General features: G+C 39.6%; 1 protein-coding gene across 1 annotated transcript in view; it reads right to left on the bottom strand.

Annotated features, from left to right (window-relative positions):
• The window catches only part of adam10a (ADAM metallopeptidase domain 10a), a 51,535-nt gene extending 26,442 nt beyond the window's left edge, over positions 1-25,093 (bottom strand). The window contains exons 1-2 of the mRNA XM_042344129.1: positions 24,762-25,093; positions 13,388-13,538 (exon numbers count right to left, since the gene is read on the bottom strand). Of these exons, the coding sequence (XP_042200063.1) occupies positions 13,388-13,538; positions 24,762-24,867 (257 nt within the window). The 5' untranslated portion in view covers positions 24,868-25,093. The remainder of the gene's footprint in view (positions 1-13,387; positions 13,539-24,761) is intronic.
• Positions 25,094-25,552: the final 459 nt, after the last annotated feature.

The raw sequence follows: 25,552 nt of genomic DNA, 5'->3' as shown, positions 1-25,552 counted from the left end.
ATTTTAACTTCACAAATCAAATTGCATCTGCATGCTTTCCGTATGATGACTTTATTCCTCATGAAAGAGGTGTTAAGATTTTCCTTTTGAAGTTCAAAGTGGAGAGAGTGAAATCTTGAAACAGAACTTCTCATAGGCAGGAAATGAGATCAAACAATTAACTGATGATAAAGTAGAACTTTACTTAATTCTGCTTGGTCGAGTTATCTTGCCCGGTTTAGTGAAGATTCAGAAAAGAAATCCAGAGATTTTAAATGGCCCCAAATTACATTTAGCACCCCTACCACTTACATCCCTCGTGGCTGAAGAACTCAACTTTTTTTTTATTTCTAAGCTGGCTTGCTTACATGCCCACTTTTAAATTTGCAACATCAGCAAAGTAGTACATCTGATTGAAACATAAGTGCAAAATGCTTAAACCTCACAACTGCACCTGAAGATTGTATCTAATGTATATTGCATTGGTGCAATTTCAAAACAGCATCAAGACAATACCAGCAGTCAGTAACCACCAGTTAAATTGAAAAAAGGCTGACAATTGAAAACACACACATTATATGTATAAATGTTCACTGAATGATTTTTTTTTAAAAAAATGCCTGTACTGCAAATTTCCTGCCTGTGATGCCATTCAAACTGGATGCCGAGGATCACCAAATAAGATGTAGATAAATGTTTTGGATTCACTCTATCATATCACTATACCAAAGTTCATTTATGAAAGTATTGTTTTTCTACATGCTTACATTTTCAAAAGTCTTCTCCCAATTGCTCCCCATTCCTCAGACTTTAATGGTCAGAAAATGAGTTACCTAACCTATACCGGATCAGAACTTGAATAGCTTGGTTAGGAATCTAAGCATCTACCAGTTAATTTTCTAATCATAAATATGTCTACTGTAGTCAAATAGTAATGAAACAAAACAGAATATGTATTAACTGAGCAAGTACATTGTTGCATAAGAGATGAAGACTTATCCATGAGTATTAGCAAGCAGGTTTTGAACACCTCACGGGTTGCAAACTCCTTATTAACTGTTAACTGTGCATTCTGCTTTCATTCCAAGGAAAAATTCAATTTATGGTATTGAATTAATCTTGAACTAAAAGCAGTTAAGCTTCTTTCCAATAGCATAAGGAAGTTTCTACAATAAAGAAGTCACTGCACATATCCTGGTAATCTGTTGATATAGTTATATATCTACCTACAGGTTATATCTATCTCAGTGTAGTATAACTGAAGGAAGCAGTATTGAACCTGTACAGAGCAAATGACCAACATATCTGGAATGCTGTTTAGAATCCTGGTCACTGTATTATCTTTTGGCATTAAAAAGAGAGCAGCAAAGTACTGATGATTAAGGTTAAAAACTTGAGTTGCAAGGAGAAACTATTACAGCTGTGAATTCTCATTGCAGAAAAGACTTGGCAGAGATTTTTATTTGAAATGTGCAGTTGTTAAAAGGCAGATAATACTATTGCCATCTCTCACCTAAGACATGCAACAACTGCTGTCTGTGCTATCTTATGAAACCAGGGAGCAAAGAATCTAGTTACACTTTTGAAACATTAAAACTGCATGGATTTGTTGATAGCAATTCAACAAATCAAATGTTAAGTTAATTCTCAGACTGCCAGATCTTTGGACTTATGGAACCGTACCCCAGAAGAAGAAGAAGAAGAAGAAGAAACAGTCAAAAATGACATTAGGTGAAGAGAGGAAAAAATTGGCAAGGAAGAATTGGCAAGAGGAACAAAAAAAGTATTTGCTGCCAAAATGCTTGCCAGTCCTAACAGTGCCATCATCAATTAGAGAAGCAGAACAGTCCCACTCACATCCTCTCCATTATAGATTTGGTTAGTGCTGCCAGAAAGATCACTTCAGAAATACATAAAGGAGCTGATGTGTAGCCAGATTCCCCTCACTCTTTTCTCCTGCACAATGCAGTCAAGCCTGGAATGTGCACAAGTGTAAAAGCTGGCAATCAAGCCCTACTCTTCATCAAGTCTCCAGCACACGTCTGTGTACCAAATGGGACCTTGTGCTTTTGAGTTGGATTATTCAGATATATTGTTGCCTCAGGTGACAAGTCAGAAAGCAATACAGCTTAAATACTGCTGAGAATCCAAATACTGTCATAAATTGTCAGCCATGGGCAGAATGCCCTGCAGTTTAAATAGAACCAATTCCAGATATTAGCAAATATGTCAGATTTGTTGGCTGACAAGTTTACATTTCTCTTTCTTACTGAAAGCCAACTGGTGACAGGAGAATACAAAATAATCTTGTCCTGTGTGACTTGAAGGCTTAATTTATTGCAATTTGTGGTCAATAAATTTGATGAATGTTATTTTACATAAATTGAGCCTCAGTGACACAGAAAAATGTGATATCAGTTCCAAAATGAACATTTTGCCGATTTGAGCCCAGGCAGCAGATGAATCAGAAATTTGCAATGGAAATTAAAAAACTGGCGCTTAATATATTTAAATGCTTACATTTGCTGGCCTGTAAATTGCTAAAAATGTTTAATATACTAATGACTGGAAAATACAGAAGTTGTATGAATCAACTTTTAAATGTTATATTTTCCACATTCACACGATCCAATCCTTGAAATCTGTACATGCATCACAATTTAATAACGAGTAAAATGTACAAACTTACTGCATTCACAGGTGCAGAACAGGTTGCATGTGGCTTCTGAAGTCAGCAAGCTCCTGAGCATTAAAGTGTTCAGATTTAAAGCAAAGAAACTAAATCACAGCTTTTACTGTGGGTCAAGTGTTACTTCATGTACCCTATCCAACACATATGGAATTTTACACTGTTGAGTTGCTGGTGTGAGCCTCTACATATGGTTCACTTATGTTCAGAAGAAATGTCAGATTTAACACTTTTCAAATACATTTTGCTGAAGATTTAAAGCAACTTTACAAAATGATCTTGCACCATCCGTTCACAATCTTTTATCATAATAAAATAAAATAGAAAGCACCTAGTTTTTCCAATCTTCACACACTGGATCCCTTACCATATAACAAACTCGCCATCACTAGTAATTCTTCTTTAGAAATGCTGTGTCTCTTAACCGCTTTTGGTTTAATTTGTGCCTCTACTCTAGGGGTGTGGGGGAGAAAGAGAAAGGGCAGCAATCCCTAGATCAGTTCCAGAAGTACTCTGTGGATAATGTGTTTTCTCACATTGTTAAGGCCATAAGGGAAGTTTGTGGAATTTGACTTGGTCAAAAAAAACAACCATGGTTACAGAACTGGATTAAATCCAGACATTTTGCTTGCTTAACCTGAATAATAAAGTACTAGAATTACTAAAGATTTCCCCCTCTGCTGATCTGATCAGATTATGGTTTCAAAAAACCTTAAAATAACCCAGAGCAATCAATCAAGACAACTTTCTTTCCACCCGTCTCCCAGAATTACAACGACTTGGATTTAACATCGGTAAAGATTTTCCGAATCCACAGAGCCGAAGCCAAATGTATGGCTCCCCTGTGCACTCAGATAAAACTGTGGCTAAATCACTGGGAAGCCTTAGGCCACACATATCAGATACTGAAAGGAGTGCTTTCTCTCTCTCTCTCTCACTCCTTCAGTCACATTTTTAACTCCACAAAATGTGCTCATTGGGATGATTTTATTTCCATCAGTTGAGTTCAGTGTTAGAATGCACATTACATTGCATATTAGGACAACCATTTGAACAGAAGTCATTACATAGCAAAACACAGGCCAACATTATAATACTTTGAGCAGTAATGCTTTGAGCTGATCAGTGGCTAAGCTTGCTATAAATAACTCCAGGACTTCAGATATACAAGAAGAAACTGGACAGTGTGATACAGTTGTCAAAGTGCTGGCCAGGATTTACAGCTTCCACTGGTGAATCAAAATGGCAGCACTATTAATTGCAGTGTGCCAGCTAGGTTAGTTAGGTGGCTATAGTGTGCCAGACACAATATTGATACAGGAGTTAAAACTAAAACTAACTTAAACAATAATTTGCGACTCCTCGGTCAGTCTTCCAGATAAAAATGTTAAAATAATGTTTACTAGACTGACCGTCGCAGTGTTTTGTTAATGCATTAAGCCAATCACAAGAGATTAATTCAACACAAAGTGCCACATGTAATAGAGTTAAGACTTCATTGTAAAATTAGTCAGTCCAGGGGTTTAGTGTTTAAGTGAACAGGAGGCGTGGAACTGTGACTAGAATTTTATGGGTAGGGGAGAGAGGGAAAGACGAGTAAAGAAAGCAAAACATTTGATCAAATTGTTACTTATAGTAATTTGAATGAGTCTATGCATGTTGATACACTATTAGCACATAGTGCGGCAATGTCATGCATCACTACTGCCAATAAAATTCACTTTGCGGCAGGACCATATCCATAATAACCAGCCATACAGAAGTTACAACATTTCTTTCAAATCAATAACCAGCAATTTCCTTCAAACCAATAATAGCCAGAGATGGTCAATTTTGTACAGTGGTACAGAACCATTAAATTCACTCCTTCGCTATTATATTGGAATGGGAGGTAGGAAAGCAATTTTGCACATTAAAAGTAAAAGCATAACACAGTGACAATCTTGTTTTTTCTAACTTTCTCTTTTACCTGAAATACATTGGTAGCAAAGCAAGTGTGCATCAACTGACCTACGTGTTTGCCGTTTGGGGAAAGAGTGTGTGCACTCCGCTTCCTCCTCAACTTGAGCCATTTGCCGTAATACATGGAGGAAGATGGAAAGAATCACCTACGAATGATATTCCTTTAAGAATTCCATGCCCGACATTGCCCCTAGCCCTTTCCTCCCCAGTGTGTAGAAGACTCTTGCAGTAGAGACAATGACCGCACAAGCACTGCAACACAGGATAATATTTACTAGGTCAAAAAGCAAAGGTTAATTAAGCAGGTTCTTTATGTATGATCAATGACCTGTTTTCAGAATACAATGACTTTCATATGTGTCACCAATCTGACATTCTTCCTCTTTTATTCAGGCTCTAAAGCAGATTGCTAAAAGAACTGAAAAACAAGTCTGCACATTGCCTCAAACTGGTTACTCACACCAAAGCCAAGTTGAATCATTAGGCTTCAGAATGAGAAACCTTTAGGTTATTAATAATAATGCTTGGATCTGATATAGCACCTTACGGCTTTGAGAAGTCTCAAAGCGCCTCACAGAATATAACGGTAAAGAGAATATGACTGTATTTTGTGGGCGAAACTCAGCAACCAATTATGTGCAGTAGTGTCCCACAAATAGTCGTGGATTGAGCAACCAAATTATTATTATTATATCGGAAGGATTATTAAGCCCCAAAAAGCGATCCGCCAATTGACTTAACAACCATGTTCCTACTTACTGCTAGGTAAACAGAGGCGTGCACAGTAAGGAAACTTGCCCAACATTTCACCCTGCCGGGAATCAAACCCAAGTCTCTTGCTTGCAAGGCAAATGCTCTAACCACCAAGCTACAGGAATCTACAGGATGTTCTTTTAGGACATACACCAACACTATTTTTATCATAGACTTGTATAGACTTGTTAATATTCTGTAGTTTCATTGCTGAAGAGATTGGGTAAATAATCTCTCAGAGGCATTCTGAAAATGATTGAGCAAGGGATATTTAAACCACAGTATGACTGAACAAATCCTTAATGACTTCTCAGTTTTTAATACCAACATTCTAACAGCTCACAATAGGGACTTCATATTAGCTACTGGAACCCTGTCTCATTTTGATGCATATACAAATCTCAACTAACATACAATGTTCAACAATAAATAAGAATACCTCTACTGGAAATTACACAAAATCTCTGGTTACAAAGAAAGCAGAAGTATTCACTAGCAAGCCCAGCAATAGACCATCTAACATATAGCACGACAAAACTTCTCTCAGTCAATACTAAATAATGTGAGGGGTGCCTTTGAAGCTTATCCTGTTTTTCATAAAATCTTTTCTTCTCATCAGATGAGATAAATCAACCTCTGTTACATTGAAATCCAACAAAAACTGCGTTAAAACACGCTATTATTTCCAAGATCAACACCTAGTTTCAAAATCCACAGGACCCTGCATATACCTTCCAACATGAAAACTGCAGAAAATAGAACCACACTTAAAATAGATCCTTGGTTTGCTGCACTCAGTTGTTGGGTGTCTCTGGGGAAATAGCTTACACAGGATTTGATGCTGTTTTTTCTTTTGTCAATACTTTTTATGAAGCAAGATATTACATGAGGTGTTTGTTGGAAGTCAAGCCAATACCTTGCAATATTAACATTGCTTCGCCTAGCAGAATATTAGTTTGCTCCAAAACTCTCTCCTTACATCTACCATTGGAGAAGATGCCAAGAACAGGCAGAAAGATTCTTGTCTATAGTGCATAACATCATTTCTGGGGAAGGGTGAAAGATTTCTGGAGAGGCAGCAACCTAGAAGCAAGTCATTTGGAAACACAAGGGACAGTGCTTAGATTTTGTACATCGTCTCTCCATTGAAATTTCCTTTTATTTTCGCGTGACCATCAGGGCGAGGGAAGGTAGCAGCATGGAACCTCAACTTATGTACCACTAGGTATACAATAGAGATGAACAATAAGGCAGTAATCCCAGAAGAAAAACTTTGAAATCCAATCCTTTCGCCATATAAAATCAATCGAATTATAATGTACCACCTGCTACCACTTGTGATGCCTTCATTCATTTGATGTGCTCAAGCAACTAACCAAAGTACCCTTCACTCCCAATTATAATTTCATTTTTAGAAGCAGAAAATTGTCGCGCGGAGTCTCCACGAGGTTACACTCTGTGTCCATTGGCAGTTATCGGTTAAATTTAAAGGTTATGATAGGGTAATTTACTTCTGGTTGCGAAAGGCTGTTGCTTTTTCAGCAGTAAGTATACTTCAAGTTCATGACATTATGTGGCTTCATTCTCTTCCCTATCTGTACAATATTTCCTGCAACTGTTTTGTTTACCCCATAATCTATTCTAAGGCTCAATTCTAAACTAGTTGCTGTCAGCTAAACACGGCTTCTAGGGAAATAGTTTCACAGGGCCGTTATGCTGCAGAATGTGTCAATTTGACATGAAAATTACAATTATTTGACACACATTCTCCAGTACAACTCAAATTTAAGCACAGTAATTTGTTTTTAATAGAAGCCATTTGATAGGACCTCCGATAGCACTGAAGTCACAATGTGAAGCAAATGTTGCAAACTTCACTTCCAAAGTTTGAGGCTCCTGGACAGAAGGTTAGACCACTTAAGGGCCATCAACTCTTAACTAACAAAAATTCCATCACTGAATGTCAAAATGCCAATTTCAAATATAACTGGAGCACCTGAGTTGTTTAGTTTGAACAATTTCCATTCGGGGTTTCATTTTATTGAACCTTCAGACCAAAAAAGATGCAGTTTGAATGACCACAAGATATGTGCAATACTTCATACATTTCATCAGAGAGGATTTATGATTTTGAAAGTTAGTACTGTATTTTCCTGGTTTAATTCGATTTGCGGACAAATCTTTTGTATGTACACTTCCACCTTCAATTGTCTCTCCTGCCCCTCATCCCACTTGCAACCCTCCTGAAGACATTTGACTTTTTACTTCTGTTTAGTTACCGTTCCTCAGTGACGTCCCACAGTGCCAGCTGGCCTCCTGGATCTCAGCCAAGCGACCAATTAGTCAAGCGCAAGTCTTGACAGTGTGCATCAGCAGGCGATTTGACCGCGGGTGTATCACAGCTGAACCATATACCGCTTTCACCTGATTTCCACAAACGAGCATCTCCACAAGTGGGTTACTGTATAGCCATCAGCATTGGGAACCCAGATGGATTCTCCTCTCTCTAACCCAAGGGTACTGAAGTCAAACGTAGCCCCAATCACTGCCATGGATAAGTCTCCAACATATTATATCCTGTAGCTTTACAGAGTAGAGGAGATGCACTCACATCACTCTCTAGATAGGCACAGTCATCACATTCCTGGAGAAAATTGCATAGCAGTGACACAAAAAAGTTACTTTAAGAAAATTTATGTTTCTGTCAGAAAGTCTTACTGGAATGAAGTCTTGTAATCATAACTTTTAGTGACAATTGGAGAACTTCACCATAGTAATTCTGACTGCAGAAACGACAGCAATTTACACCTTCACGTATCGTCGCGTTCAGATTACTTATAGCCAAAGAACAATTTTTTTATATACAGCTGTCGCAATATTGTCCTGCTGCAACAATATCCGGCCCTTAAGTAACCAATCTCCAAGTACTTGCTCACACGAGGACTCCTAAGACTTGGGGATTCACACGGACCGAAGATTTAAAATAAAGTGGACAAGCAAGATAGTGATTTTTTTTTCCAATAGTCACTGAAGGCATTAAATGCCTCACATTCATGCAGATTTAATCCACTTTCCTTTGGACCGAAACTGCCAATATTTCAGTATAAATAGCTTTGTCTGACATAGAAAGAATCAACAGATGCCTTGTGCGGAAAGTCAAAGAGTCATGTCAGTACAGTAAAAGGGTGAAGGTGAAGAAAACTGAGGCAGGAGATTACTTAGCCTATGCGCCCTTATAATTTTCCATCTCTTGCCCACAAACGTACATTTCGAAGTCGATGCCAAAAGCTGAAAAGGCAATTTTTTTTTATTTCTTGCTCCAGCAATGTGCAAGAGATTGTCTTGCAATAATATCTCATTTTTGCTGTAATTCACACATCATAAAACTATCCATTAAAACTGGAAATCTAAAATTCCATCTAAAAGCTTATTTGGTGACAAAGTAGTCCTAGCTCTGAAAATCCATTAAAGTAGACATTAGATGCGCAAAAAAAATGAAAACGCATCTAACATTCTGCAATACATTGACAGAATTTTTAAAACTCTGTTTCATTGACAAAGAACCATTATTCAAGAGAACAGTCAACAAGGTCAATGAATAAAATGGAAATTTACAATTAAGGAGTCTTTTCTGTTCATTCATAGGTACCTTCTTTTTGGTGAATTGGGATTTTGGTCAAAACTAATTCCAGTCTGAACTTTTCACCTGAAAAATTGGCATAAACAGTGGTTTAATTTGTTAATTTCTCACCCCCCCCCCCCCCGATTACTAAGAAGCCCACAAGACGAGCTTCTAATATACTGTCGATACCCACAATACTGCAATTTGACAAACTGGATTCCAAAATGGCACCTTTAAGTTTTGTTTAAAAGGGGGTGAAAATCTGGTGCGAGTTGGACTTAATGCCAGTTATTTGCTCTGGTGTCTAATATCTGATAGTCCTGTGTCTCAAATAAGCATACTAGCAAATATTTATTGGACTAAGATGTGCAATAGGGTATTGCAGGTTAAAATAAGTGTGATCACTAAAGTAACTTCAAGAGAACCTGATGCTGTTTAAGCATATATGGTGCCCAACACTTAGGTAATGTGAGTTTAGATAATAGACATAGATAATGTGAGTTTAACTGCAATACAGCACTAATTGTTTTGCAACACAATAAGAGTACATTGTTACTTATTCCTTTTAAAATAATTCCATTAATGCAGTCCATCACTCCTTCACACCTCCACTCGCAGAAAGTTATCCTTTGATCCTTTACTACATTTACAATTATATTTAATAATGGCAAGAAGTTGGTGTGCAAGTTGTAGGTTTATTGTTCAGGACGAAATAATTTACAATAAAATTTCCAATCTGCAGGTGGAAGGCCATACTTTTAGTTTTCATAAACAATCAAATCATTTAAGAGACTGAAGTCACAGAATATTGCACAGTTGATGCCTTCTAGGCAAACACATGCCTCAAAACATTTTGCAGTGTCCACCAAGAAACTGGAAACAGATATCCAACACTTAAATTTTTGCGGCTCTGGAAATTTTTTTTGTGGGCTCTGGAAATTTCAGACAGAAATTAGAAACTCTTCAATCCTAGTAAAATGTTGGATAGTAATCAGGAGTAACTTCATAATATAATTTCCAATATACCCAAGCCTCCAATAAGAACATTTATATCAACTGCCTAACAACTATAGAGAGAGTGCAGTTGAGATGAGATTAAAAAAAAGACCTGGAGATGCCATCTTTAAAAACATTAACTTTCAATGCTGAAGTACTGCCTACAGAATACGGAGGATGACATCTGAGACACAGGCTGCCATCTGCAGAATCAGATTACTATACAGTAAAACATGATCAGGCTCCCTGCCATGCTTATATTTAGGATAAAGCTAGCCTTGGTGATTTGTGGGATTTGATATTTGAATTCTCTCCAATGCCCAAGGTATAATTGTAACAGAAACTGAGTAGTATCTATGTACGAGCACATCCATTTGAGCAAGCGTAAAGCAATACGGCTTAAACATCTTTTCAGGTTCAGAACTTACAAGACAAAGTGTCCAGATCGTTGCACACAGTCACTCAAGCTCCTTTAGCAGTCAGATTTGGTAACCAAATATATATGCTAACTGCTCTAGCTTTCCTGCTCAGGGTTACAACTCAAAGGGTTGAGGACATATCTAAACTTACACTTCTGCCTAAGATTGCGGCTGTCCAAGCTTCTAGTTTAGCCCCAGGGAGTTGCCACTTATCACTCCCGCCCAGAAATTTATTTTTAGACATAGTAGTCATTGTAATTGATCTTGAAATGGCAAAGCGTGAGTGGACCCACCGGGATTTGAACCCAGAAAATTGCAATCCCAAGTCAAACTCAAATGATTGAGTTGATAGCACTCTGACCAATTATATGAGGCAATTATAAATACCACAGAGTACAGAGTCATCTAGTGTGTAAAAAAAACAAGTCTTAACTAGCGGTAAAAAGAGGGGATGTCGTCTTCACATCTTGAATCATCCAGTAGAAAGACTTGGCTCACAGAATGAAAAAGGGAGGGACTTTGGTTCAATAAGTGCACCTCAACAGTAAGCCGAAGTGTAAATATAAAAAACACAAGACTGGTCTAGCGAAAAAAAAAAGAAATTCTGGGGCAACAATAGCGTCAGCTTGATCGTATACCCAGAATAATTGTTAAACTACTGCTGGCAACCCAAACACATAGAAATGAAATCAGTAGGTGTAATACATACAGAAGGACATCACTCAATATCTTGTGTGTTCTCAGCCCACCGAACATATTGGTCTCAATCAATAGTGTTAAGACCCCCCACCCCCTCGCCCCCTGACAGCTCAAACAAAGTGGAAGCAACCTTTTAACGAACACAAGAGGATGACACTAAAGATCACTGGATAAAGTCTCCACAAACAACACGTTCTTCAATACTGCTTGGAGAATGTTATTCAACCTTATCAAAAACATTTTTTTTTTAAATTGCAATTGTTAACAAACCCCTTTGACATGCCTAGACAATCTGTGAGCCAGCAGCAGTTTGAACAGTTTCTGAGGTGCAACATTTTCTATAATATTGAAATGTTGTCAAAAGAAAAGGAGCCAATTCAGGAAAAAGGTTCTTGTTAAAAAAAATTAGCTGGGGAGCCATTGAGGCCTGGAGCCTTGCCAGCAACAGGAAAGCAAACACATGAATCGGAACTCATCCACTGTTAAGGGGGATGTCAAATAAGGCAGAATCTTCTTCACTCAGGCAAGGCTCACCACCCTATCCTTCAAGCAAAATGCCAGCATTGACCTTATTGCGATGAGTGACCTTCGAATGTGCCCCAAGTTCGACTAAAGGGATGGAATGAGAGAGCCTCGCCCCTGTGAACTGTGCTGGCCCAAAAGAACATTCTTTCTGCAACCATGATTGAAAACCCATGAAAGTCACTCCTCAGAGATTAGAGCATCTGTAATCAGTCCTTGAACAGGAATCTGTTGTGGGCCAGCGAACAACAGAATGTGAGAAGAGCAGAATAGGTTTCTGGCAAGTATCTAATTTGAGAATGTTGTCCTCAAAAATGAGAAGATCGCTGAATGCCACCTGCCTTAAAACACATGGTTAAGGATTTTTCCCCACTACAAAAATGTTGATTGGAGAGAGCAATTACAGACTATTGCTGCGCAAGTTACTCTTCAAACCATAACAGGAGCTCGCAAGAAGCTTGATGTAGACTCCACCAGTGTATATGTACAAGACTCCAGGGATAATAATGCTCACTTTCAATTCCAGAAGCACCATTATACTTGAAGTATAGGCATTAACACTTCAGTTTTTCAGTAGAACAAACTAAAGCTACACCAGATCGTGTTAAACATGCAACATAAATTCAGCAATATAACTCACAATATAATATACACACACGCACACAATATAGCAATCAATTACTAAGAACAGCTTTTAATCATTGAGATCTTTATGAAAACCAGCACATGTGGGTTATGATTAAACTGTTAGCAGTACCTTGTTTCTGTGTGAAGACTTTTGGAATACATTTGCAGGCATGGCTTAGTCTCCAAACAATACAAGGCATGGAATTAATTTGCATTAGTCACTACCATCAAAAGAACTTCCAAAATCTGAATTGTCAGAATTACAGGTTTAGAGGCAGGTTTTTTTTGATTAATTAAAACTTCCAAACAGACAGAGTTGTAACTAAACAATTGTGTTAATATAAATTTTAGAAATGACCCAAGGGCTTTTTAAAAAAAATTTCCCTTCACTCCCAAAAACAAGTCTGGTTATCAAAAATGGCATACTTTCAAAACACGATCCAAGTTAAATACAAAGGTAATATAAATACAGCTGAGGGTGGTGCAATTTCCTCTGCATCCACATCTAATTTTCCAACAAAATCTCCTGTGACTGCTCAACAGATAAAGTTTTCAAATCCCCCTCCCATCATTCACTCGACTTCTAGTTCAGACCAAAAGCATTGCTAAGTAAAGAAGGTGAAATAGAACATTAGAGCAGCATAATTCTCAGTGAGGAATAAACTGGCTTATTCTTCAGGTCTTCAAGTGATTGGGCTGCACTAAGTTGAGACTGCAGCACAGCACCACTTAGCAACAAGGGAGGTGCCCTTTTTGTTGCTGCAGTCTAACTGCTAAGACTCACACATGAATAATGGATGCTCGGACAAGGTTCTGGAGGGTGATGAGTGCCGGTACAAAGAAAAGGAATGAAAAAGGAGAGAAGAGTAGAATTGGAGGAAAAAATTACGTGGAAAGTAAGTGAAGAAATGTGAAATTTTAGTCCAGTTCTTTATGACGGATTTATTTTTAAACATCTAAAAAACATGATCACAACTGACATCGCTCATCAATGCTTGCAATTCTTTTTTCAAATGCATTCAGTGTGACTAATGAAATAATATCTACACTAACCTTTTAGGCAAGTGTGTAACATAAAAGACAAGCAAAACAGGAAATTTTAAAACATTTGACACATACCTGCCATGTGCGTGAAAATCCATATGAACAAATTGGTCATCATGGGAAATGGACCTCTTGGCACGTTGGTGTTTCTGATGCAGGACATCAGTATCGTATGTTAAACCTTCATAATGCCGGATGTATTTGTTCAGAGGGTTTCCATATTGTCCTGAAAATAGAATTAAATATCAGATACACCGTTCACAAGGTGACATGATTGGTTTGGATGAAGACAGCCCTTCAGGCCATTCGATCTCATCCTTCCAGAATATCCACTCTACCATCTTCCCGTCAGAGCATCGACCTTTTTATATATAAGATATATAAAAATGAGGCCAGCGAGACATTATGACAATGAGATACTAGCTTACTTACACTTAAAACTCTTGGTGCAAGAGCAAAATGAACACAAAACGAATCCAAATTTGAGTCCAAAACATGTTGCTACTGGTTTAAAACAATTGAATTGCAGTGATACTCCAATAGTAAGTCTTTGCGAGTTGAGGTCCAGATGTGAAATTTGAACCCATAATATCCTGACTCAGAACTGAGAGTACGACACTGATCCAAGCTGACAAAAGTGAAGTTACTCCGCTTTGCTGATGACAATGTTGCTGAGAACAGTAACTCCCGCATGGCCTACACAAGGATCTGTGTCCTTCAAACAGAAACTTTCAAGTTATTCCTTATTCATCCTTAGAGATCTTGGATGAGTCAATTTCTTGTTAGAAATGATCAACGGACATTGATGCTACCAATCATTTGACAAATATCCAGCTTGTATCTCTTTCAGGGAAGAGAATTGCAATCTCCAAATAATCAAACCCATCCATTCAATTCTGGTTTTGTTTTTCTATCACTAGGCTTCTGCCTCATTTGCCTGCCTGGTTCTCAAAACACTCTGCCAGATGCTCTGCGTAACTATATTTTTCTCGTCCTGACCCCATCACATCTGATTGATCATCAGTCTCACTGTAAATTAAGTTCATAAATGGTTAGCGCCTGCAATGACTGGGGAATCTCAGTTGGGAAGGGAGAGATTAATAGGGAATCAAAAGTACAAAATCTCAAAGAAAATAAAGGATCATTTAAAAATGTTTTAATAATAATAATAATCCTTGCATTTGATATAGCGCTTTTCATGTTGGGAGGACGTCCCAAAGCGCTTCACAGAACACACTGTAAAGTGAATTGACTGTATATTTGTGGGCGAACGCGGCAGCCAATTGCACACAGCAATGTCCCACAAACAGTCGTAGATTGAAAATGACCAATTTATTATTGTTTTGGGTTTTTTGGAGGGATTATTATTAGGCTTCTGGAGTAAGGAAACTTGCCCAAGGTTTCTCCCTGCCTGGAATTGAACTCAGGTCTCTTGCTTGCAAAGCGAGTGCTCTAACCACTGAGCAACAGGACTCCACGACTTTAAGTTTATTTAGGGACAAAACTGTAGTTAAGATTCATGTGAATATTTATTGATTGGGAATATTTCTTCAGATGAAAGAAACAATAATTTGATTATTCCAATTAATCTATTGAAACTGATGAAATGGAAAATCTGATAGAGGTAAGAATATCTCAGCACCTCACTGCTTAGGACATTTATATATTGAACTCCATGGCACTTTATCATGTGATGAATTTGGAATATTATACTTCAACAACTCTTTACTAAACAGTTTATGGGAGTAGTCCAATTTGTTCAAACCTTCAGTATATAACCAAACTAGTTATCTTAATTTGCCTAATAAGCCATCAGATACTTTTTTTTATATACCTAGTTTTATGTTAATCGCAAGTACAGGAATTTTACCCGTCCGCTTTGCATTTGCGGAGAAATCAATTAAACTGTGACAACAAAAAGCAATTTCGGAGCTTTTCATGGTCGAAAATGCTCCAAGATTTAGCAAAAGATGTTAGTTCTGCATTTGAACTACTGCACCCAAGGCATATTGTAATTGTAAAATCTATACATAAGGCACTAATGGAACTGCAACAGAAAAGGCACGATTCCATCCCTGTAACCAATATGTGAAACAGCTAGATCTTATAAAAAATTTAAACCTCCATACCACTGGCTACTACTACAGCTATATATACTATTAAAGGGGACATCAAAGTAACTGTCCTCTTGTCCGATAGCTCTGAGACTACACCATTTTTTTTAAAAAAGCCAACTTCCAAATTATAAGATCGCCACCGACAATTTCCTGTGCACAACTTCTGATCATATCATTCCCCATTAACCCTGCAAGACAAAGTCCTGAACAGATAGTGGTCTTAGGCTGGACACGCAGCTGGAAAGCTTGCCGGACAGTGCTTTCAATGGCAAGCTTTTTAGCAGTAACACATTCTAAGGTCCCCAAGCCTCGTCTCTTGTCAGCGTGTGCCTAGTACTCTCTAGGATTAAGTAAGCAGGAAGCATCTCTCCAGGGAGAAAGTGCGCATTCCATTCAAATCCACAGGAATTTCAATGTATAGGTGGGATGTATGGAACTCTATTTGGTTTGGATACTCTTAAGCACAGTGATGGTCACGCCTTAATGATCCCCGCTGGACAGATATCAGATGGAGGATTGAGTTTCGACGTATCAAATTCGCTTTCTCACTCCTCAGTCAAATGGAAAACCAACACTCACTCTCTCAGTTTACATATAAACGCACTTCAGATAACATGCCATTGAGATAACACAATATCCTGTGTAGAGCGAAGAATACACACGCACTAAGTTGAATATAGTCTGTGTGCACCATGAAAGTTATAGCTTTTTTTAAAAAATCGCAGGAATGGATTGTGGTTTGTTACAAAATGATGTTTCATGAATTCTAAAAATTGTCATACAAACATCTCAAGGGAACTTACACAAATTGCAACATATCTGATGAATGTCACAGGAAGGACACACCTTATTCTAAATGTATGCAACGTTGAACTCATGTCACAAGAACTGACTACAACCAACAGAGGGTTTTTTTTCCGCACAACTTGCTTCAGTCTCTAGATTCACTGTTAGATTATGGGAAACCATGAATGTAGTGCTGGTGCTCTGCATTGTCAGAGATCCTTGACATTTGGTATCCAATGGCACTATTCAAAAGAGAAGGAATTTTCTCCCAGTGTCCTGGCCAGAAATTCCCCCGATAAAATTGATCATGCATTACATGGCTATTTTGGGGACATTAATATGAATTCCTATGAAGAAGCACTTTGAAACCACCTCACAACTTGAAAGCCGCTAATTACAATGCGAGGATTATTTATTATTATAATATTCGACTTTGTTTACAGTGCCCCGAAGTAACTCTTCGACTTATGAAAAATCGGTTAATTGTGGAATTCTTTAAAGGACCAATTCTTATCATTAACAGAACATAAACTAAATATTAATTGTTATCGATTATTATACAGTTACATTTAACTTCTTGAAATTCACTCGAACATATGAAGCACAGATTAATGTAAGTCACTGGGGAGTGGGCAGGAAAAGTTTGCACTGCATTACAAGAAATGAAAGAAATCTACTCATTTGAGTTCTCCACTAGATTACATGGCCTAGCGAAGATTCATTTTATATTGCACAAGATTTCATTTCCACTAAATGGTTTTCAGATAAGATATCATGATTAAAAACAGCAGCGGTTCAACAACACCATAACCAATGTGCAACCTTAAAGCAATATAGTTTGTATTAAAATCTACTGTAAGCTGTGGTATAATAAATAGCTATGGGACACAGTTTCTTACAATTTCATTATGTATCCATCATACATTCCATCTCATGTTTTAGTAGAAATCCTAAATAAAATCCTTTTCAGAGTTATTTCAATATAGGTCCAGAAAATGACAACAATTAGTATTTTCAAAAAAAAGCATTACATTGTAAATTTGCAAAGCATTAAAACAACCTACTTTTTAAAAATTGTACACCAATTAAACAATTAATGCTCTTTTCCAGATCCAATGAATGGCAGTGGAATATATCATATTACAGCTGGTTTGATTCTCAGCAGAATGAGTACAAAATTAGCCTTGGGCAGGAAAACAGCCCCAAATGGAGTTCCACATGTTTCCAAATATTGAGTCAGCTTGCATGTAGATGCTGGTCAATGACAGGTTCGATGTCTACTGCAATGACTCCACATCCTTTTGCACCCAATGCCCAGACAAACAATCATGAAATGATGACTATGTAGGCATCGGTTTCCCAACTTCTGAAAATGTCATTGCAGAATGTGTTCTGTAAGTAGCAATGGAAAGGTTTTTACCCCCAAAATCAAACAAAACAAATCCAGATTTACCAAGTGAGCGTTCACCGTGTACAAGATCCAGCTCCTGGCAAAAGTAACAGATGGGCATTCCACATCTAACTGCTGAGCACAGCTTAGCTAGGTCTCCAGCTGTTAGGGAGCAGGACAGGCAGTGTTTTTTGTGATGTCACATTTGCAGAGATTGATGGCTAAATCTATTGCTTGAACAATGATACAGCCTCATTATATCCGTGGAATGTCACTTAACAACCTACAAAAGGCCTTATTAATACTCTCCAAGCGGAATTGTGCTATCATCAAAAATAAACAATTTATTTTAAAAAAATACCAGCTGACTATTGTAATTCGCAAAAAAAGGAAGCTGAATTGCCGTACACCAAAAATTAATAGCTGCAAAACGCTCATTTACATATTCAAAACCCACCATGCACACAAAATCTGACACTTCACAGCAAGTCATCACTCTCAATATCCCTTTCAAAAAGGGTTATGAAGAACTATTAACTTTGAGATGAAAGCCAGAAGTGCTCTCTGATAGGAGCCTGGCATGCTTTTCTAATCCACTCTAAAGTCAGCATTGACGTCAATTAGGAAAAAGCAATTATATATAATTTCTACCTTAAAGCACTGCCCCATTCTGGCCATTCTTCACATGCGAAAGCAAGGGTCAGTAAACCATGCAATTGTAGGGGGCATAAATAGCTGAGCCTAATCCTTCAATACACAGCGAACTTCTTACCCAAGCATTCCTAAAGATGACGTCAAGGCAGGATAACCTGCAAACCCACTATCTGCTCCTCCATATTCCCTAACCGACTAATTTTGAAGCAAAATAATTTATAGATGGAAGCATCTGAACCTATAAATATAGTTTAGCCCAGGCAACATTACAATATTCTGTTACTTACTTTCCGCGTTAAAGCCAGATCGTTTTTTCCAATATAATTCAGTAACTAAATCCACTGAAGCCAATGTACCCATCCAATGGGAGTACAATGGAACAGATACTAGAGTGAATGAAGTTTGTTTTGGTAGTGGTAGAAGCTATCAAATTCAAAAGTGCACTTCTTGCAATGAATGTCTAAAAAAAAACTTATGCTCATAATTGCTCAAAACAAAGATCATGAAAACCATAACTAGACGTACAAAATATGGCATATTGCATTCTGGATATGCCACGTGTGTTTTTTTTAAAAAAGCAATGATCTGTATCTGGAAGCATGCAATTTCCTATATTCGTGAGCTCTGCTCTCCACCCCCAATTTCTGGAGTCACTCATTGGTGTGAAGGATAGTTCCACCATATAATCTATATTTTAACCCAGGTTGATAGGTTTTTAAAATTGTCACTTTAAAAATAAATCCTCCATTGCCATCTAGTGAATTTAAACACAGACACTCTGGCTCTAACATCAAATGAGATAAATCCAGCACTCATGAAGCAGTCTTCAGAAGGACTTTCAATCTTAAACTGCTCACTGATGGAAATCCATTTCCACACCTGCAAAAGTCAACATTTAAAAAGGACTGCATGAAAAAGGCAAATAAGCCTGACCCAGTTCTCTTCTGGCCCAAGTGGCCACTCACAAGAAATGTGGGAAATGGGTGTGGTGGGAGAAGAAAGATTACATGTGGAAAACCAAAGTCTGGAGAGGTGGGCACTGTACAGAAAGCTCCAGCAGTCAAACCCAAGTAGAGAGCTAGCTGGCTAGGTTATCTTTGAAATAACAATTCTACACATGGCGTTTAGAAACCCTGCTGTATGAGATTAATTCCATTTACTGTAGGCTTGTCTGAATGCCAAACAATTCTGCGCACTCATTTCCAACCTGGATTGACTTTTCATACCACCAAACCATCACCTGGGGCTAAGTCAAAAAACTGCATTATTTGACAAAGAGTTATTAATTCTATTGAAGATCATTTGTATGAGAGTTACTAATGGGGTTGGCATCATGCCGTCTATGATGGCTCATGGAAGCCTGGGAAAAGCTCATCGGCCCTCTCAGCTCCAACGGTACAGTTCCCCTGAACATCCTGTAAAAGGGAGTCTAGAGTCACCTGAACAAAACTAGACATTCACATTCCAGAGTTGTAATCAAATCCTAAACCTTGATAAACACGGAACATATTAAATGTACTAATTGTTAGTGACCGAACTATCACAGTGAAAAGAAATTAGCTGTTGGCATGTGACTGCCCACAATCTAAGAGGAGAAATAACTCTTCCTTCAATCACTTGAAACTTCCAAGATTAATCTTAAATAAATCTATTGTAAACTAAAAAGAAAGTTGATATTATGAGTTGGCATCCTATTGTTGAATACTGTATGTTATATTGCAGTTTTGCAGTAATTTATTGGCTTTTCAGTTAAATGCAATATGTCCTGATAGCCCTTTCTGAATTTTACCCCATACACTGAAACTATTTCAAACAGGAATCAACTGTATAAATAGATCATTTCCAACATGACAAAAACACAGGTAGTAAGATAAAGATTTCAGGTTGTAAAGTTCTAGTGATCCTCCACACTATCAACTTGCACCAACTGCCACTGAAACCTTCATTTATGCCTTTGTAACCTCCCGACTCGACTTCTCAAACAGTCCTCGTCAGTCTACCAGTTCTACCATCCATAAACTCCAGCTGATACAAATGTCCACCAGGGTTCTCACCTGCACCAAACTCCTTTGCAACACAAGTAAAATCATTGTAAAAAAATAGCAAAAAGATAGGATTCAACAGTGCTCTACAGTGCTCAAATTAGCAAATGACCACAACAAATTATTTTCCAGAACAGCTTTGCGCAAAACGGTTACACCCTTTTCTCTCTACTCTCCCTCCTTATCAGTTGTCTCATTATGAATAATTAGTCCAAATAACACTGAGGTCAGAAAAACACGTTTTCCGAGTACGATTTCTCAGAAAGGACAGTCAGGATGCAACACATCCTGGGATAAATCACAAAGAATTATCACCTGTTTCCAATTCAGTCACCAATCAAACACACTGGTTAAAGTCAATGTTTTTTCTCATGCAATGAAACATTTCTCCCCATGGAATCTCACATTCAATTCATTCCCTCTCCCAGATGAAAAGGCATTCAGAAGCCTTATTACAAACTCAGCCTGGTGCTAAAAAGTCATAATTGACTTAATTTTTAGAGCACAATATCTAAATGTGGATATTTGAGCAAATATGTACATTGCAAAAACAAACTTAAACAGCAAATCCAAAAGATCCAATCAGGTAGCAAAAGATATGACTTGCCCTCTACACAGTCATACTTTCACAAATAAGCAGTAACTTGAATTCTGTATTTCCAAAAGCAGTTAACAATAGAGCAACCTTTTCAACTGAATATAAGTCTATAACAGTATGAAATGCCGACTCAATTTGGGTTAAGATGACTGGGAAAGAAAGGGTTAGAAAAGAAAACGTAAAGGAGTTTAGAACAGAAGCAAATTAGATAAGAATTACTTTAGGAAATAATGTTGGGATACATACGATTGGCAGGATGGTGGAAGGCGAACTGAATGGACCTTGGTCTTTTTTCATCTAGCAATTCTTATGTTCTTAAGCATACAAATCATAAGAAAACTATTAGCTATTAAAAAGGATTTCAGTCTATGTAGATCAATAAAGTTCATTTGACAAAATCAAGCCAACTTTCTATCAAACCAGTTAGTGTGAACATGGCACAGTAATGGCAGGATTGATTGGAAGAACTATATCAGTTTCTACAGAGGACTGTAGAAGTTCTCACAAAATAGATCTGCAGTCTTTAAATCAGCAGGCTAACATGTATTGGCTGAAAAACAGATAAACTGGAGACTTATTCACCACACAACTGCAATCTCACACCTCAACAGTCGCATTTGAATTTATGATCAATTATTTTTAATCCATGTTAATCTATGGAGGAATTCTTTTTGGTCATATGAGTGACTGATATGCAGAACCCCATCATCATGCTTCAGCATATCACAATCTGATAAGAGTTCAATGCATGTTATCTACACAATAATATCCATCCTGATCTACGTTGTAACACAAGTTAAGAGTGGCTAAAGGCCACGTCACCTATGTATTATGCCTTTTTCTAGTGAAATGAAACAAACAAAAACTCTGTGAGAACCGAAACAAATCAACCGTATTTCCCACCCTCCTCTGCAACACAATAGTAAGCACTATTCTGGAGATTTGGGTTATCTGCTATTTCGAGCGATCCTTGGTACTGTCTACTTAAGTGTAGATGTGAACTCTGTTTACAAAACAAGTCCCACAAACATCCTTTTAAAGGAAAAGCAGGAATCGTTATACCGCGCAGCAGTTCCTAAAGATTTGCTAGAAAATATTTTCACATTCACCTGGATCCCTTTGGGAGCAAGGCAGAAAAATACAAAGGAGTGGGAACTCAGATAGGAAACTTTACACGGTGAAAACAAAACAGTGTGACATTTCTATAGAAGGAAGGGGAAGTTCAGTGAACCATGAGCACTACTTTTGGCTTAAACTCTATTTATTTGCCATTTTCACAGCAAGATTGGAAACTTTACTTGTAGTATGGATGCAGCATAACTTTTTAACCGACTGGTTAGTTTCCCCTTACATGCAATTAGCATCACAAACTACTGTAAGACCTTTGCTTCTTTTCCTCATAAAATGGGGCTGATAAAATTGGCATTTTCTTCATGACTGTTTGCAAGACACCGCTATACACAAATTAGTTGCCAATAAAAAGTCACTGCATTTTATAGTAAAATCTTGTGAGGCGCTTTGAGACATCTCGACAACATATGGTACTTTATCAAATGTGAGGATTATTATTATATTATTTCTCATCTATCTCCAGGTTTTGTGCCAGCAGTCTATAGACCTGTGCTGTCAAGGGTTATTTATTATAGGGAAATATGGTTAATGAGAAGGGTGTGTGTGTGTGCATGACGTGGGGGAGAAGGAAGCGGAAGGTTGCATTCACAAAGAAAACTGCCAGGAAAAAGTCAGCCATAATTAGATCACACCACGCATACGCAACGAAAATTTGCTTTGTACAAAATTGGAAGTCATCCCATTAAAAAGCAGTCCCTTAGAACCATTGCTCCATCACACCCACAGTGGTGAAAAAGTAATTTTAGAATCAGACCATTAAAATGCATATTCTGTCAGTTTGGTAGAAAAAAAATCACTTTGGTAAAAATATAGCTAGCTTTTCGTTTTTTTGTTTTAATCCCTAACCAAAATTTCTGATGAAGGTGCCAAATCACACATAGGTATGGCTCAAAAGATTGCAGCAATAACCCTCTCTGGTAACTGGCCTAAAATATCAAACACTAGCTGAAATGGCCCAGACCTTGAAAGTCTGGGAGCTATTTGGTTGTAGAGTCCATCACATCTGAACCCAAACCTGACTTGACATCCAGACTTTAAGGAGGGGGTTACTGGATGGGATCAGGAAGCTTTATCCTTCACATGCCTGATCCAACACTAAACACAGAACTGCAACTTAGAGTGCAAACAAAAAGCAAGGAATCAGACTTGAATCCTTCCTGGGGTCGCTCAGTTTGCTCATTGCTTGGCTTCTAACAGACTGTTGGGCATCGCAATTTTAAATGTCTGCTGTTGTGCTGAGCCTTTCATTTCAGAAACGGGCAACGATCAAGCTGAAATCTGTAGCAATAATACACCTTAATTGTAAATGTGGTCATCCAGTCATGCAGTATGTTATATAAAAAANTTGCCACTGATGAAACTGCAGTCCATCACGCTCCTGCCCTAATTTTTTACATTAAAGAATTAAATAGCACAATAAATCATGAAGAAGTTGGTTTCATATTATTACTATTGTTAGAGGCTTTTCGATTTGTAAACGAAAAACACAACAAAAGATAATAAAACAAACTAGGCCTCTTGAGTCAGGGTTTAGCCAGATATCACAGAGGGATGAAACAAGGCTGACAATTCCAGAGGTCCAAACCCTTTGTAAAATGGGGGAGGGCAAGAAAGAAAACACGAAAAACTCCTGGGACAAGGAGTTAATGAACTGAAATACAGCACTAAGGTGCAGTCGGTGATCAATACAATGGAACAGGAAGGAGAGGAATAATACTCATATTTGTGGGGTTAAGAAGAATAAATGCAATATGGGGTGGTGGGTGGGGTGGTAGAAATCAAGGATAATACTGTTATACTATGGGAGATAAATGTTATACTTGAGAAGGTGGGTGTCAAAGAGGGTTTTCTTGGTGATACAAGTGCCATAAGGCTGGTGGAGTCAGTACAGTGTACTACGGTACAGTGTAATACTGAAGGGATTGTGTATAATACTGAGGCTGGGAGACAGCATTACAGTACAGTAATAACTGATGTGTGTGTGTGAGGGGGAGGGGGGGGGAGGGAGGACAATAACCACTATAACACTAAAAAGATTGTTCATAATGAATGATCCCTTACTCCGGTGGTGGTGGAGAGAGGGAGGGGGGGAGAGGGAGGGAGTGAGAGAGGGAGGGGGGCAGAGGGAGGGAGGGGAGAGAGGGAGGGGGGGGGGGAGAGAGGGAGGGAGAGAGAGAGAGGGAGAGAGAGAGGGGGAGGGGGGAGAGAGAGGGAGGGGGGCAGAGGGAGGGGGGGGGAGAGAGGGGGGGGGAGAGAGGGGAGGGGAGAGGCAAAAGGGAGAAATATTGTACATGATAAGAAATGGGATGAGCACAAGCGACCCGGGGAGAGGGAGGGAGTTACTGCCCGCCGGCTGCTGCTCGACACCGGGACCCCGGAGAGAGTGAGGGAGGGGGGGAGTGAGGGAGGGGAGGGGGGAGAAGGTGAGAAAGACTAAAGGGAGAGAAAGAGAGAGACTAAAGGGAGAAAGACTAGAGAGGGGGAGCAAAGGGAGGGAGGGAGGGAGAGACTAGAGGGGGAGAGAGAGAGAGACTAAAAGGAAGGAGGGAGGAAGAGAGGAAGGAAGGAAGAGAGAGAGGGAGGGTGAGATAAGATAGATAGATAGAGGGAGGGAGAGGGGGAAGAGAGAGAGAGAGAGAGAGAGGGAGAGAGAGCGAGGGAGAGGAGGAGGAGGAGGGGGGGAGAGGCGGACATTACCGGGTGGGGGAGAGGCCGGGGCCCTCTCGCTTACCTCGCATACTCGACGCCAAGAGAAGCAGCAGCAGGGCTCGGAGGGGCAACATGGTGAGCGGCCGAGGCCTGGAGCCCGTCACTGCCGCCGCCGCCGCCATCATCATCACCGCCGCCACTACAGCCCCAGTCACCTTCTTCTTCTTTCGTCTCTTTCTATTTTCCCCCTTTCTTTCTTTTCTTTCTGAGGCGTTTCGTCGAGTGGGGACGCCGGGCGGGCGGGCGGGAGGGCGGGCGGGTTTCCTGTCGATGGCTCTAACCGTCCGACGTCAACCGCCGCCGTTCAACCTGTTCCTGGAAACGCCGCGATTCCCCTCCTCCCCACACCGGCCCCGCCCCCACACACCGGCCCCGCCCCCTCCCCCCCAACACACACACCGGCCCCGCCCCCTCCCCCCAACACACACACCGGCCCCGCCCCCTCCCCCCCAACACACACACCGGCCCCGCCCCCACACACCGGCCCCGCCCCCTCCCCCCCAACACACACACCGGCCCCGCCCCCACACACCGGCCCCGCCCCCTCCCCCCCAACACACACACCGGCCCCGCCCCCACACACCGGCCCCGCCCCCTCCCCCCCAACACACACACCGGCCCCGCCCCCTCCCCCCAACACACACACCGGCCCCGCCCCCTCCCCCCAACACACACACCGGCCCCGCCCCCACACATCGGCCCCGCCCCCTCCCCCCCAACACACACACCGGCCCCGCCCCCACACACCGGCCCCGCCCCCTCCCCCCCAACACACACACCGGCCCCGCCCCCACACACCGGCCCCGCCCCCTC

This window comes from Callorhinchus milii, unplaced genomic scaffold, assembly GCF_018977255.1.
Source record: "Callorhinchus milii isolate IMCB2004 unplaced genomic scaffold, IMCB_Cmil_1.0 Scaffold26, whole genome shotgun sequence".
In the NCBI taxonomy this organism is placed as follows: domain Eukaryota; kingdom Metazoa; phylum Chordata; class Chondrichthyes; order Chimaeriformes; family Callorhinchidae; genus Callorhinchus; species Callorhinchus milii.
Note: the sequence above shows the minus strand (reverse complement) of the source record. Positions and strands in the feature narration are given on the sequence as shown.